Below are 15,936 nucleotides of genomic sequence, written 5' to 3' on the forward strand. Positions count from 1 at the left end.
CGCCCCCTTTGACTTCACTACCTCCTTCCTGAGTCTATTGTTCCTGCTTCCAGCAGGAGGCTGACACTAAAACAGTCAATGCCCCCAGCTGTGACCACAGTAGCCCTTTCTCTCAAATTCTCTTCAGAGCTTCCCCACAGTTCCACAGTTCCTAAGGAATGCTGCATCCATAATTCTATGGATGTTTGTTTCACCAGTAGCCCTGCATCCCCTCTACACATTGCAGCCACCTATGGAGTTGAAGCACTGCTACCTACTCCCCCTGCACCCAAATCCTTCATAGTGACCTATTTGACAGTGTTGATTCCACTCTGAAAATCCTTTATTTTCAAAAGAGCTTTCTTATTTTGGCTTGCTTATTACCTTGTCTTCTGGTCAGCTCTGTGTGCCTTTTTTTCATGGGTCTGTCTTCTGCTTAAGGCATGCTCCCAATACTTGTAGGGGCTGCAGGCAACTAGTCCTTGTATTAGAGGGATTCAGTTTATTTAGAAAACTCTTGAGTGGGGTGATCTGCAGGGAAGAGACATTACACACCTGCTGGAAAATTTGGAAGAGTCATGTCTGATGGGTGGACAGCCCTACCAGTTCCATACAGACCACAGAGCAAGATCTAAAGAAGTCCTCAGATCTGGGAAACCCCAGGTCACACCAGCTAGCACACCCCTACTTGGGGATATCTAAAGCTTCCCAAGTCCAAAGCACCTGCCAGGCCAGAGGTGATTGATATTACCAGACATTTGGAAATGGAGTAACAAAAGAAAAGCATGTGTATACACACAAACACTTAACAACTACTCAGCAGCAGCACACTCCTGCCCTGGCCCTACACTCCTGACACCCTTTCCATCAAACCGCAGCAGTTTTTCCTGGCAGCCCAGCAACACTGGCACAGCTGAAAGGGACAGTCCTCTCTTCTCCCTTTCAAGACTTCCCAGCCCTTGCCTTACTTAATCAGCACTCACATAAGCAGGAGATCAGCTCAGCAGTACAATGACAATTGCGTTTGAGCAGGGCTCAGGACACAACTCAGTCCACAGCTGCCACTTCCCAGACTGGGTGCAAGGGACAGCACATGCAGCAGGGCCAGCTTTTTGGCTGCAACACAACCCCAAATCAGAGCAAGCCATCCATGACTACACTCCTCAATATCTCTCAAGTTACCCATCTGTTGTGTTCCTTAAATTTTGTGTTTTCCTTCAACCTTTGCTGGCTTTTCTCCAAACCACATCTGCAAGACTGCAGTAAAATTGTTGTAAATTTTCTTCACTCTACACATACTGTATTAGCTCCTTATCTTAGATCTTGCTGCAAGCATTGCATGGAGCCAGTGAGTGACATGACTGCCTGCCTTGGTGTTATACTTTTTCCTAGGGAGGCAGCTACTAATTACACTCTGTCCAGCACACTGGCAGCCTGGTCAGCCACAACCCTCAGCCAGCTGCTTGCCTTGCATCAATCCAAGTGAATACATGGCAGGACAGTTTGCTGACTTGACAGAAACATAACCTAACCTAAGGAAAAGTTTTTCATATGATCCCTGAAACCACAGATAACTAGGAGCATCTTCTTACACACTTTCAGCTGGGAAGGAGCATACCTGCTGTCCCTTGTTGTAGTGAGAAGGAGAATACTTTCTACTGGATCTTCCTCTCCTCCATTCATGGCTGTGTTTGCTCCTTCCACTACTGAAAATAGCCAGGCTGCCTTGAAATACTGAGCAGGGCTTTTTCTCATACTTACTGGCTATCCCCAAGGGAAATCATGTGGATTAGTTAGTGTCTGTGAACTGCTTAGTAAGAAAGGAGGGGGGGAAAATTTTAAAAATATTTGTGTTAGGATTTGCTTCTTTGCCCAAGGCATCATTTTAGATTTCTGGTACCCCACCACTCAACATTGTGATCCATGGGAAACTATATCTTCCTGTTACTTTTTGGGTAGTTACTGAATTTGCCAGCCCCTTTCCCAAAACTTCTTATTCAGCAAAAGTGTGAGAGGCCAATGGGTCTGAATAGGAGAGGAGGACTCAGCCACCTCATCTTCCTCCTGGATAGTCCTGTCACCCATGTTCTTTACTGGGCAGTGAGAAAAGAGCAAGATCCCTTTTTCCCCTCTACCATCCTGCTTTTGGACAAATTCACAGAGAAGCACTTTCTGTTGCCTTTGGCTCAGGCCTGAAAGTGCAGAGCATGTTTTATCCTCATCACAGCACTTCCCTTGTGAATTCTCCAGCTCCTTGACAGTAACCTCAGATAACCAGACTTCTGTATTGAAAATGTGTCCCTGGTGGTATGGCAGTCTTCAAGATCATGCCTGGTCATCATCCCTTGCTTTCCTTTGCTCTCTAGGATAATGCTGGGAAATACCTTTTTTTGGCAGAGGTGGATAAATAAGTAAGGTGACCTCTGATTAGAAGGCTACATCAGGCTCAGGGTCTGGTGTCACAGCAGTCAGGAGGAAAGAGGTAGATGTCAGATAGGATGTAGGTGGATAGGGAAGCTGAGAGCCAAAGAGGAGACTGCCAGCTTGGAGCTCAGATATTCAGCACTAAAGCACACGAGATGCAAAAGAAACAGATGCAGGAAATAGGAAGAACAGTGCAGTGACAGCACTAATTCACAGGGAACAGTCAGCAGCAGGAGGTCTTTCCTGTACTGACAAAAGCAACAAAAAGAAACTGATTATTTCTCAGACCACCAGCATGCTCTCCCTGCTGCTTTCATACAAAACTGATGGACAGGATCAGCAGCCTTGCCAGGATCTGGAGCAACCAGCATGGGTTTGGATGCCTGCAAGAGACCCTGCTGAGATAGAGAAGCTGAAGTAATCCTGCTGTAGCATTCTGAGGACACAATGCAGTGAACAGAAACTGCTTCCTCCGTGGAGGAGAGGAGCTTGCACTGCATCTCCCCATGTCTCCTAGCACAGACTGGCAGAGCAAAGTGTGACACTGACCTACTGGCCTCTGAGGCTGCCTCGGCTCCTCCTGAGCACATGCCATTTCTCTCTGTCATGACTGAACTCTGCATCCAAGCATCACACAGCTCAATCCACCCACCCCACACCACCCACCGGGATGGGGAAGAGAACTGGAAAAAGGTAAAATTGGTGGGTGGAGATAAGAACAGTTTAATAACTGAAATAAAGTAAAATACAATAACAACAATAAGAGAAAAGTAATTAAACCAAAGAAAAACAAATTATGCACAATACAATTGCTCACCACCTGCTGACTGCTGCCCATCCCATTCCCAAACAGAAGAAAGAAACAAGCAGAGGAAAGGAGCAGCACCACACAACAGATGATGGCAGGGCAGGAGCAAGCGACTAAGGCTGAGGCAGCTCCAGCCAACATGAACACAAACACTCCCAATGCACCCTCATCATCTGAACTCCCTCCTCTACACAGGATGCAGCTTACACAACTTGGCATGAGAGACTCCCTCTCCTGCCCTTCTGCAGCTTCACATGTCAGGGTCCTGAATGCACTAACAGGCCTTCATTGTCCAGAGCAGCCTCACCTGCAGCTCTACCCAAAGCCCCTGCCCATGGGGTTTGGGGAGGGTATGTTTGCATTTAAGCTCAGCCCAGAGCTTCCAGGCACTGTCTGAGTGATATTATAGGAGTAGTAGTCTCTGGCTGTGCTTTGTTGATCTTAACCTGTGGGCTGCTTTGTCAGCCTGACCTCAGACTTGTCTTATCACCACAGACAGACCTGGCAATTACTGGGCCTGATCCTGACCCAGTTTGACTGCAAGCAACCTCATCACCATGAGCTTGTCCAGCTATCATCTCAATTCTTGGTCAAATCCAGATGCTATGCCAGGCCTGCCAGGCTCTCTGTGGTCAGGTGCTGTGGGAATGGGCCATGCCTGATGAGGGTCCTGGCTGCTGGCCTCAGGAACAGCCCCTCACAGCTCTCCTTGGCCTAGTGTGCAGCCAGCCCTTACTGCACCCTGACATCAGCTCTCCTGGTATGACTGCCAGGACAGCTGCACCATGAATGGCATCAGGGAACTCAACTTGTCTGAAAATAGCTGTGAGGAAAATGCTATCAGTTACTTTTACCTGCATTGCTTCCCCAGCACATGTGGTGCAATTCCAGAAATGGCATATAGGCACCATTAAGGTAGTAGAATAAAAGCAACAGAAACCAGGGAATACTTAAGACAAGGCTGCTGCCAAGAATGAGCTCTGTCAGGCTGTATCAGGCTTCACTACCCAGCTCAGAAACTCATCTCAGAGCAGCTTCAATCAGATGTGACAGCCAGAAGCCTCTCATCTTACTGCATGTGCCTACCATATCAGATCTCGCTGTGATCATACAGTTAGAGCTTTGCTGATTCCCAGAACACAAGTCCCTGCTAAACCTGCAAGGGTTTTTCTGCAGGGCTTTTTTTCCCCCCTTTTCCCCCCTAACAACTCTATTGCTCCTGATTGCATGTCTATATCCCAATATTGAATGTATCTTCCTAAGATGACACATGACCCTTCCATGGGTTCTAGGTTCCCACTGCAAGGAATTTTATTGTCTACCTTAACATCTGTGGATAATGTAGAAATGAGTGAAGAAAGTCTTTAAATTTAAACTGAAGTTGTCTTGCCCAGATATTAGTAAATTTAAGAGTTTCTTTTAGTGACAAGCTGGTGCTACAGAGCAAACCTCTTTTCAGAGGTAAGGAAATTCCAATGCATTCCATATCTGTAATACCATGCTACTGATTAACTTTTGTTGTTACTCATCCTCCTGAACCTCTCATTGCTCTGCAGTCCCTTTTTTTTCACTAAAGAATGAAATGGATGACATGCCACTGACTTTTAGTTCACAGCACAACCATATTTTTTCCTATTTTTCTTGCATTATAACTGAATTACTTTCTAGCCAATACCCTACTGCTTCTAGGCAGGTAATACAACAGTTAAGGGCCCTGACATCATCTTTGCTCTGAAATAACAACTTGCCTACCTTGATTACTGCCTCATGATGCCTTGATTACTGCATAGCCAAGGAATAGCTTCTTGAGAGGTCTCCCTTGATTAAATCAGGGCCCTGAAGATGGAGAAGAGTCTGATGGGGAAGCCATACCAGGCATGGATGAAGTCACTTGGTCTTTTAGCCTGGAGGAAACTGAGGGGACCTCATCCCTCTTCCTGATCTTCAATATCCTCATAAGGGGAAACATAGGGGCAGACACTGATTTCTTCTCTTTAATGACCAGTGTCAGGACTCCAGGGAATGGCCTAGAGTTGTGTCAGTAGAAATTTAGGTTTGATATTAGAAAAGAGTTCATCACCCAGAGGGTGTTTGGGAACTGGAACAGGTTCCCCAGGGCACGGAAGAGTTCGGCAGAGCTTACTCGGCAGATTTCAAGAAGTGTTAGGACAATGCTCTCGGGCACAAGGTGTGACCCTTAGGGATATCCTGTGTAGGGCCAGGAGTTGGACTGGATGATCTCTGGGGTGCCTTTCAACTGAGGCCATTCCGTGGTTCTGTAAATCATTTCCAAAGCACCGTTCGTTTGTGCCAGTGCAGCAGGCCCGGTGCCCTGCCGGCTGCCGGGGCAGGTGATCCCTGCAAACGCTGCTCTGGGCTCTCTCCCCGGTAGCAGGTGACCCACGGCAGTCCCTGCCCCATTGCTTTTCTAAAGCTCCCTTCTCTCGTTTCGGGCCCGCAGCGGCCCCAGAAGGAGGGGCACAGCCGGCAGCGCGGCGTAAGGAGCCGTGGGACTGCCGCGAGTGCTCCGAGCTCACGGGGTCTGCAACGCCCCGTGTGTGTAAGGCGGTGCCGTGACCCCCGCGCAGCGGCCGAGGTGACCCGGAGCTAACGCTGCCCCACATCCCGGGACCCAGGGAAAGAGGGACCTTGCTCGCCCCTCGCCGTTCAGACCCACAGCCGCGGCGGGGGGGCCGGCCCGGCACGGCTCTACCGCGGCTGCGGCGCCGATTGGGCCCCGCCGGTTGCCGTCCCGCGGGGGTGTCTGGGAAGGAGAGATCATGGCGACGGTGCCGAGCAAGACGGAGATACAGACGCTCTTCAAGAGGCTTCGGGCAGCGCCGGCCAACAAGGTAGCGGGGAGCGGCCGGGGTCCGCCGGACTGTCCGTGCCAGGCTGTTGCTCTGCGGCCGCGGCCTGCGCTCCAACCGAGCCCCGGTGCGCTCCGGGCCGCGCTGCGGCGGCTGTTGGGCGGCCGGGCAGGGGCCCTTGGGGAGCGCCTGGGCTGAGCGGCGGGGCCGCCGAGCTGCGGCAGGGGGTGGCGGAGCGGCAGAGCCGTCCTTTCAACCTCTGTCCCTCTGCCTTCGCTTTAGTCGTGCTTCGACTGCGGCGCCAAGAACCCGAGCTGGGCCAGTATCACCTACGGGGTCTTCCTGTGCATCGACTGCTCCGGCGTCCACAGGTCCCTGGGCGTGCACCTCAGCTTCATCAGGTGCGTGGGGAGCGGGCAGCGCCGCGGGCCCGGAGCAGCCGTCCCGCCTTGGGCTGGCAGCACGCAGGGACGGGGAGAGAAGCCTTGTCACGGAGCGATCACCTCGGGGGTTATGGGGTTTGCTCGCTGGAGGTTCTGGGTCACGCAGCACTTCCAAAATGGAGTTTCCGAAGCACCACAAGTGGAATGGCATGACATGTAGCTTTCGCTAAGCTTGCAGAAACGCTGGCTGAACTTGGCATTGTAGGAGCAGAGAGGAGAGTGTGGTGTGTGAATCTTGCCAGTAAGGCAGCGGTGTGGTGTATATACTTTTTAGTAATGCTGAGGAAGGCAAAAAGAGGAATATTGTTTAATCTTTTTTTTTCCCCCCTTTTTTTTTTCTTTTGTTAAAATCAACCTAATGGAAAAATGGTATTGGCTTTTCAGCCTAGTTCTTGTTTTCAGTACTCATAAAAATGAGCATTTTAAGTTAACAGAACTGTGACCTTTACTTTTTGAGAGAAACTGAGTAACTGGTATGAGATACTCTGTGTCCCTTAGCTTTACTTGGATGTATTCTCAGTTGCTTTGTCACGTGTTCTGGCCTAACCTGTGGGATGGGCTGAATATGAGTCTCTCATGTTGTGGTGAGATCACATGTAGAAGGGAAGTTCTTGACTGCGATTTCCTAGCTCAAGCTCTGCCCTCCAAACAGTCCGTATAAGGGAGAGATCCTCAAAATTTGGATAAAAGCCAGCGTTTTTTCTCACTTTAAAAGTTGAATTTAATTTTTCACAGCAGCAAAGAAATTCCCAAATGTTCTTTCACGTTTGCCTGCTACACTTTGGAATAGTAGTGGGATCTGACCATTTTAGGCCAGAGCTTGGTTTTGCATTTGGTTTCCCTGGTCTTTATTAACAGAAATAATTGGTTCTCACACAGGTCCACAGAGTTTGATTCTAATTGGAACTGGTTCCAGCTGAGGTGTATGCAAGTGGGCAGTAATGCCAATGCGGTGAGGAGCCTCTGTAGGCATTTTGCTTGCTTTCCCTCTTGCTAATCCTCATCTTCTGTTTCTTGTCCCTTTCCTTTATGTGGCTCTCTTGGTACTAGTCTCATTTGAAATGTGTAATGAAGGGAGGCATTTGTCCAGTGTGCCTGGAAGTCAGACTGTGACCTTTGCATGTGTTGTTCTCTGATGTGCAGATCTCTCATTTTTTTGCACCTCATTTAAATGAGAAGCATAGCCTCCTTAAATGATAGGAGTTAATAACACTGATCAGTTTGAAAGCTCATGCTCAGCCCTGTGACTCAGAATCATCCCTCTGTAGAGAAGATGGATGATTTTCATAGGCCCCTGGAGTGAGACTTCTTGTAGAAAGCTGATCAGTGAATGGTTTGTTCAGGCTGTGTTGTCAGTTTGTCATCCTCTGGCTCTGGGAAGTTTTCTTTTTCTGTTGAGTTTGTCTAGTGCTTGCTTGAGTGTGATCTAGCAGTCAGGATACTGAATATTCTTCTCTTTTCAGACTGCTTTCTTCCGCCAGCATGGCTGTACCACCACAGATGCCAATGCTAAATATAACAGTCGAGCTGCCCAGATGTACAGGGAGAAGATCCGGCAGCTGGCAAGTGCTGCCATGGCCAAGTATGGCACTGATGTAAGTCTGAGAGCTCTGGAGTGCTAGATGGGTACTGCTGGATGCTGAATCTTGTAGGATACCTTCTTTTCTTCCTCTCCTTTCTTTAGTTGCTTATAGATGGACTGAGTGGAGCCCCTGGACACTCCCCTGACAAGAGCGATGCTGATTTCTTCATGGAGCACACACAGGTGAGAAGAACTGCCTAAACCAGGCAGCCTTAATAGCTCTCCAATATCCAGCTGTTCAGCCAGGAGCAGTCCCACTTAGCTTGGAAGGACTCTAAATTGTATAATTTTTCAGTAGTAATGTGGAGGAAGTCAAATTCAAGTCATCTGCCTGGGATACAGTCACAGATCTGAACAGTCCCTGTAATACCCATATTCTTTGTTTTTGAGACCATCTTTAGCTTCAAGAAGTACTCAAAGCTACCAGCTATGCCCTGGAAGATGCTTTGTGTGCTGTGTTAGTGCTTAGTTTCTTTGTACAGTTAAAGCAAGAACTAGCTATTACTTTGAACTTCTGATTTAGAAGAAACTTTTCAGTGCATAGATCCTGGTAAAGTGGATTTGGGCAACTGTACCATGCCAGGCTGATTTTCTCAAGTAATATAAGAATTGGCTGTATGGCAAATAGAGACAGTGGAAGTGGAGATTAATTTTTACCAGGAAAACTCATTCAGATTTTGTCCCAGATTTAAACTCATTTCCTTTAACCTGGGAAATTCTGACATTAGCCAGCTTGTCAAATGACTCTCATTCTTCCTGGCCTTACATTCAGCTTAGCTTCCTTTTTTTTGTTGTTGTTTTGTTTGTTTGTTTTTTTAATTTTTATCCCTGCTAAGGGAATGTGGACTAGTTTATATGTTATGTTCAAGGAAGGCATAGTCTAAAGTTTGGAATAAGTTTCCTTTGGCCTAAAGTTGAATATAGGTCACTAAAGCTGTAGTAAATTCAGGATTGTTTGGTTCATTCATCTTCTGCAAATAACTGGAATGAGTATCTCCTTGCAGTCTTCCAGTACCTGGGATGTAGCAGATGCCAGCCAGAATCCTGCACAGTCTTCTCCAGAGGTAGAAAAAGCAGCAAAGTCATCAGAAGGCAGTGAAGTTTCAAGTAAGTTCTTTACTGAATAGTTTTTCCAAGAACCTGCCTTCATTTCCAGGAGGATACAGTTCTGTACCACTGTTGGAAAGGCTGAATTTACCCTTTGGTTCAGGCCTGAAGGAGTGGAAGTTCTGTGCACTCTTATAAAGTTCAGTTAAATTACTGGAGACTTCTAAAAACACTGCTCCATTAGGGCTCAGTTCTTCACTTTTCTTGAAATGCACACAAAACAGTTTTGGCTTAGCTGACCCATTTCCATGCTTTCAGGTGTAATTATTTGTCTAAACACTCTTCTCTACCCCTTGAATTTGATGGGTCTGACAATGGCATAGGACAGAAAACTTTCTAGGGTGAAGGATAAGGAAATCAGGAACCTGGGGGGCATAGCTGTAATTTGAAACTATATTTCTCTGCAGAGTGTTTGCTTTCTTTTACTGTGTTAAGAACACTGCAGAAGGAATAATTTGTTCTCTGAAGACATAAAGTTGTTTTCCTTGGGAAATTGCATATTTTAAGCTGTAACAGGATTTATTTGTGAGGGCAGGTGAGCTAGGAGAGATGAAGTGGAACTGTGGACATACTGGAAAGAAAAGTGTTGAGAATCAATGTGCTGACTGTTCTCTTCTGATTTTGTGCCCACAGATCCTAGCCAAGGTCCATCAATTGACTTGTTGAGCACGTCTCCTAAAGCTCCACTAGGTAACACTCTTCACTCTCAGATCAGTCTTGCTCTTATACCCACTGCTCAGTAATAAGCTCAGTGAAGCTGGAGGCAATGAGCCAATTTTCAGAATATCTAAATAAGCTTATCTCCATGTTGAACTAGTACTTAGGATGTTCCTGAAGCCCAAAACTAAGTCACAGTTCCCTAGAGGTTTCCTCCTCCTTTGGATAATCGAGTTCAAAGCTGTTGCTTTCCCAAAAGCACATTTTCCTGGTTTTGAGCTTTGGACAAAAATTGGCACTTACATATCTAGAACTTGGGTGATCAAGGCCACATGGCTGGGGGGTTTTTGTTTGTTTCCCCACGGAACCTTTGTAGGCAAATGAATTTTTAGCTTTCAGACTAATAGGGATTTGTATCTGATTCTCCCCTGCCATTACTGTCCTGGCTGCACACAGAACATCTAGCTGGAGCTTCTTTACTTATTGACAGCATGCTCCTAGCCCACAGTGGGTTCATTCTGGGTGGAAGGCCTGTGTCCTCAAGAGTCATTCATTCCCCATGTTTTACATCTCTTCCTCAGACATGTCCATGTATCTGTCAACACAAGGGGCTGCTCCTGCTGGAGGTAACTGGCTAACAGCTGGCCTGCACTGGCTGCTTGAGAGCACTCTGCTTGCCCCTCCTGAGATTCTGCCTTCAGTTCTAACTTTAGCTTCCTGTGCTTAGAGGAAGAGAACAAGACAAAGCTTATATTGTTGTATTGAGATCTAAACCAGATATGTCATATCTGTAAAGAGACCTTATTAACATTTCTGTTAAATGTTTCCTGAAAGATAAAATGCCCCAAACACAAATCCAAACAACTTCAATTGTTAGGAACAGTGAGTGGAAAACAGTTTCAGATAGTATGAATGTTTTGAATCCCCTTATTTAAAAAGACTTATCATAAAACTAGAAAAGATTAGAAAACATGTCAAGAATAATTTATGGGCTAACAAAAGTCATGTGGCTGTAGAAAATCAGGAGACACACACACAAAAGCCCAACAGGGGTAATAAAATATTTTGGACTTACCTATAGGAAGCTGGAAGATGTTTTGGGCAGTCCCTCTCTGCTTTGTTTTTACACTTTTCCCCAGACATCTGCTGCTTGGCTGGCCATTGTCTGGTTTTACAAGTGTGGCATGCCCTCAAGAGTGACAAGTGCAAGGTGTTGGGGAACCCATTGCTTTTACAGCTTGCTGCACTTTAGATTCATTTTCTTTTGTACATTCATGTAAACACAACTTTAGAGTTCTTGCTGCTTTGTCCCTAAGGCATTGGTGAGGCTCTGACCTTCACATGCCTCTGAAGCTGCATTTTATTGGTCTTTCTCTAACTACCCTGATACCTACTGAATAACATTCAGAGGAGTTATTCACAGTTCTTAATTCAATTGTAAGTTGCTCCAGAAATGGACAGGCTTCTTTAGGGCACCAGCCTGCAGTTGTGGAGCTTCTACATGCATCTTTCTTGCCTGGGTGAAATCATCCAGACTTCTGATGTGAAGCTGCATGGTGTGCCCTGGACGCTACTGCAGCTGGACTGTGGTGGATGTTCATGTGGGTTGCTGTCTAATTTTGGCCTCTTAAATTAATTCCCTTTTGCTTATTTGCTGCTTGCCTCCCTTTGCAGAACTTAAATCCTCCCTCATTGGAAAGAAGAAGCCAGGAGCTGCCAAGAAAGGGGTATGTCTGATCTCTTTTATGGAGGGGAGGTAAAGCATGTCTGGCATTTCTTCTGTCCTTTCCCTCATCCTCGCTTTCTGCTTAACAAAGCTGTGTGACAAAGCCATAGAGATCTGTTTTGGGGAAAGGAGACCTTAAGCAGCCTGTATATTACTGCCAAAGAAATTATGTTCTGGGTCATTACTGGTTGTGGTCTGAAGCATATGTGGTTGATCTCTTAAGTGTTGGCCACTGCTGGGTTAACTCTTGGGTGTTCTTCCATACTGTGTTGCAAGATTTTCATTTGGGTCTGCAGGCTGTGACTACACAGGGAGACTGAAGGCCTCATTGGTGCAGCAAGAAGCAGGATTCAGTTTTTCTTCTACAATGAACAATGTAGGATGAAGAATTCACAGGATTTTGGTTTTGTTTTTCAAGCTGGGTGCAAAAAAAGGTCTCGGAGCCCAGAAAGTGAGCAGCCAGAGCTTCAGTGAGATTGAGCGGCAAGCCCAGGTGGCAGAACAGCTGAGGGAGCAGCAGGCAGTGGAGTCCAGGAAACAAGCTGAGGAGTCCATGTAAGTGCCCTGTTTGGGATTAGTACCTTGCATACCTAAGGCAGAAGTAGTGCGAGGTTAATGCTGTTCACCCTAGGATCACCAAATGTGACTACAGAACATACTGCATGAGAGGAAGTGCAGTAGCTACATGACAATATGGCCCTTGCAGCAAGGCACAAGTTATATTGCTGTATTTTATTTAAATTAGCATTCCTGGAAGAGTGTAGGGGAGCAGATACTTCTGTATCATGTGTTCCTGTTCACCTTTGGACAGGACTGAAAAAGCCAAAGGCTGAACTGAATGGTTCATTCTGGGTGTAGGGGTGGGGAGAAGATAGACACTGTGATGCTTACAGTAAAGAAATAATGGTTAGCCAAAGAAGAGTTGAATCCCAGTGGAGGAGATGGCAAAACAAGCAATAGCTTCTGTGCTAGCATTTTTCGCAGAGCTGTTGTGAAAGTGGCTGATTTGAAGGGTGGTCAGGGTTATTTAACCACTTGTTCCTCTACGGCACAGGCAGCGAGGGAGGGTAATGAGCTAGCACTCACCATGGCTCTTTCCCTTAGAGTCACCTCAATGCGACTGGCTTATCAGGAACTGCAGCTTGATCGGAAGAAGGAAGAGAAGAAGCTCCAGAACCTTGAAGGGAAGAAACGTGAACAAGCAGAGAGGCTGGGCATGGGATTGGTGTCCAGAAGGTACTTGGCTGTGGATGGCATAGGACAGACAGGTGTCTTGGAAGTACCCTGCTCTGGAAAAGTTTCTTGAAGGCAGTAGTTTGTTCTTGTAATAGATAAGGAGATGAGTTAAAGTGCTCATATGCTGGTCTCTGACTGAAAATGCTTTAGGCCCAAGAAGGAATAGGGGCTGTTCAAAGGTTCTGGTTCTCATTTGAGCTTTTCCACAGATCTGTGTGGCCTGTCAGTGTCTAGCATTAGAGCCCTGCTGCTTGACAGGTGTCCCCCTGCAGAATCCTTCCTTTAAGAAGGTAGCTCAAGAGTTCTGAAGGAGCATAGATAAGTGGTGGAGGGGGCTGACATACCACAACTCACCCTCAAAACTTGTGTCACCTTCTCTGCCTGTGAAGGCCAGATTCAGTTTTAAGGTAGACTGGTTGTAGGGACTGGATGCTGTCAGATCCATCAGCCCTAACTCTGCCTCTTTGTTGTGCCAGTTCTGTTTCACACTCGGTGATGTCTGAGATGCAAGTAATAGAGCAGGAGACGCCACTGGTAGCGAAATCTTCCCGCTCCCAACTGGACTTGTTTGAAGATGGTGGAAGCTTCACATCTGGGCCCCCCAAGTAAGACTTACCTTCAGTGTAGTCTTTGCTTATTCCTGAATTTCCTGTCTGGTGTAAATTATCTATTTTTGGTATCTAGGTACAAATACAGTCCCTTCTCATTTGAAGATTCATTTGGCTCACGATGGGAAACAGACTCTTCATGGGGCATGGACAAAGAGGAGGAACCAGAGGTGACCGTTTCCAGCATTCGACCAGTTTCAGAGAGGTAAAGTGCTTGCCACTGCTAGTGTACCTTGTGCCCCTTGTGTAGGGGACAAAAGATAAGTGAGGGAGCTGAGGCATAAATGCTGCTGCATTACAGCAGGAGCCTTGTGCTGCAGAAAATTACTTACATAGGCACAGACAAGAAAAAGTGCCTCAAGTGAAAGGGTCTTGGACACTTTTTTACCTGTCATGTCCATAAGTTTATACAATCTCTGTGATCATCAAGTACTGACTGTCCTGAGGTGGGAGAGGACAGCCACAATGTAATTAACACTTAAGGATGACTTGCTTTTCTTTGATTAGATGGGGTCTGAGACAGAAGTCTGATTCTTTACTGTATTGGTGAGCTTAATCTGAGATGTCTCCTCTTGTTTCCTTAGACCTACCAGTAGGCGGGAGATGGAGAACAGGCCATCCATGGTGGAATCCAATGAAGCTCGGCAGAAGTTTGCAGGGGCTAAAGCTATCTCTTCGGATATGTTTTTTGGGAGGGAGGCAGATGCTGAGGTAGATGCATTCTGCAGTTCTTACACTGGTACAGCTCTGGCTTTACCTCCTTCTGTTTGCTCAGATCCTACTTTGTTCCCTTCCTGTATAACCTTTTTGTTTTGTTTTCTGGTGCAGTATGAAGCCAGATCCCGACTGCAGCAGCTCTCTGGCAGCAGTGCCATCAGCTCTGCAGACCTGTTTGGAGAGGCTGACAATGCACATTCAGGTTTGTTAGCACTCAGTGGGTTGAGGAAGGGGACAGCTTTGGAAGATCTAGACTGGAGGTGATCAGGGTGCTTTCTGGAGCTGAGGGACTCTGGGCTAACTCCTCCTGGTTCTTGTAGGTGGTGTGTCTATTGGAAATGTCCTGCCTGCAGCTGACATTGCACAATTCAAACAAGGAGTGAAATCAGTTGCCGGCAAGATGGCTGTCCTGGCCAATGGGGTGATGAACTCCCTTCAGGTGAGGCTACATTATGGCACCTTCAGAAAGGCTGTTGTCATGTTCAGGGGCTTTCACTATAACCTGGCTTCCACTGGAATTACCATTATCTTCTTAAATTATGTGGAAAGTCCCAGGTAGACACCTGTCTTTTATAGCTGTTGACTGCAGTACAATAGGTGAGCAATTGCAGGTGGCCAGTGAACTCTACTTGGCCAGCCTTACCCTCCTGCTGCACAGGACACCTTGTTGTGTCAGATACAACTTTTCCCAAAAATTCCAGGCAGAATTTTAGAAGTCAAGGTCATTTCGTCTTCTGCCTTTGTACAACATCCTGTCTAGATAACCACACACTGAATTAAAATACACCCCCCCAACCCCAGTTTCTTGTATCTGTCTCTAGATTTTGCACAGAGGTGTTGTAGCAAGGTCTCTCTGTCTGTTTCCTCCTTAGGATCGTTATGGTTCATATTGATGACCCAGGGACTGGAAAGGGAAGCCAGCAAGAGGCACTGATGCCACCTTTGCCTGGAGTAAACTCTGCAGGATTGTCTTATTTGTCTGGGTTGGGTGGGGAGGGGAGAAGGTAAGCTGAGGGGGTCAGGATATGGCTATGCCCAGGATGCTTTCTGAGTATCTCTGGATTCCACTCTATTAAAATTCAGTGTGCCCTCATACCCACTGCTATCTACGAGCCAGTGGAGACAGGCCTTCTCACAGGGTTAACCTCATTGCTGTAAAAGATATGACAGGAACTCCTGGGCTGCCCTCATCAGTGCTCTTGTCTTTCTTTGCCCCATACCTTAGCTCACCAAGTGAAAGAGAAAAGGGGAATGCTATTTTTCTGAACATCATGTGACATGACTGTTTTTTGTTCTCATCACTGCTCCCAATCCATGGTGCTGTGGAGTCCTCTGTATTTGCAGGGTTTGCCTTTTACCATGATCTAGTCCTTTTTACTGTCTTCTAAACCAGCATATATGAATGCGGGAGAAAAAAAAAATCAAAGATTATTTTTTTAGCTTCTAACTACATCATCAACAAAAAAGGCCCAGGTAAAGAAGTAAAGAAATTTACTGTATCCCTGGTTTATTTTGTTGCCCAACTTTTGAATCAGATCAAAGTATTGAGCTTCTGACTTACCCATGAGGTGCAGCAGTGAGGACTGTCATTTTAGTCCTGTTCAGCTTGGTCTCTGGTTTTAATAAGAGTGCTTTTCCTTAGACTGTGGTGTTGAGGACTAGGTAGTAAGAAGGGTGGGAAAGGGCTAGTTGCAAACTGTTAGCAAAAGAGTAGCTGCAGCTGTTTCTTGTGGAGCCTTCAGTGTGGGACTGAGAAGAGGCTTGCATGGGTTTCACCTCTCCTGTCCAGTTGAGGGGCTGTGGAGCTGTGGGCAGGAGGGAAAGGGTTACTCGGCTGCT

General features: G+C 46.6%; 1 protein-coding gene across 2 annotated transcripts; it reads left to right on the forward strand.

Moving 5' to 3' along the window:
• The first annotated feature begins 4,988 nt into the window (after window positions 1-4,988).
• ARFGAP2 (ARF GTPase activating protein 2) lies at window positions 4,989-15,364 on the forward strand. Of its 2 annotated transcripts, XM_079309147.1 has the most exons (17): window positions 5,562-6,063; window positions 6,304-6,422; window positions 7,344-7,416; window positions 7,928-8,059; window positions 8,149-8,229; window positions 9,051-9,153; window positions 9,787-9,843; window positions 10,392-10,436; window positions 11,485-11,537; window positions 11,955-12,091; window positions 12,641-12,772; window positions 13,249-13,377; window positions 13,457-13,585; window positions 13,965-14,091; window positions 14,209-14,299; window positions 14,418-14,536; window positions 14,970-15,364. In XM_079309147.1, exons 1-17 carry the CDS (start codon window positions 5,992-5,994, stop codon window positions 14,988-14,990), a joined length of 1,620 nt encoding a protein of 539 aa, XP_079165273.1. In that variant the 5' UTR covers window positions 5,562-5,991; the 3' UTR covers window positions 14,991-15,364. The 2 variants fall into 2 exon arrangements, with proteins under 2 accessions (XP_079165274.1, XP_079165273.1); XM_079309148.1 differs by lacking the exon at window positions 10,392-10,436 and having other exon boundaries at window positions 4,989-6,063.
• The last annotated feature ends 572 nt before the right edge of the window (window positions 15,365-15,936 follow it).

The sequence above is a fragment of the Erithacus rubecula genome, assembly GCF_903797595.1.
Source record: "Erithacus rubecula genome assembly, chromosome: 6".
Lineage (NCBI taxonomy): Eukaryota > Metazoa > Chordata > Aves > Passeriformes > Muscicapidae > Erithacus > Erithacus rubecula.

Bases quoted from the DNA above. Each gene is read 5' to 3' on its own strand.
- ARFGAP2 (XM_079309147.1), top strand. From the start codon at position 5,992: ATGGCGACGGTGCCGAGCAAGACGGAGATACAGACGCTCTTCAAGAGG. The intron at 8,230-9,050 runs GTGAGAAGAACT...ATCTCCTTGCAG, and splicing joins TCTTCATGGAGCACACACAG to TCTTCCAGTACCTGGGATGT. The intron at 13,586-13,964 runs GTAAAGTGCTTG...TTGTTTCCTTAG, and splicing joins ATTCGACCAGTTTCAGAGAG to ACCTACCAGTAGGCGGGAGA.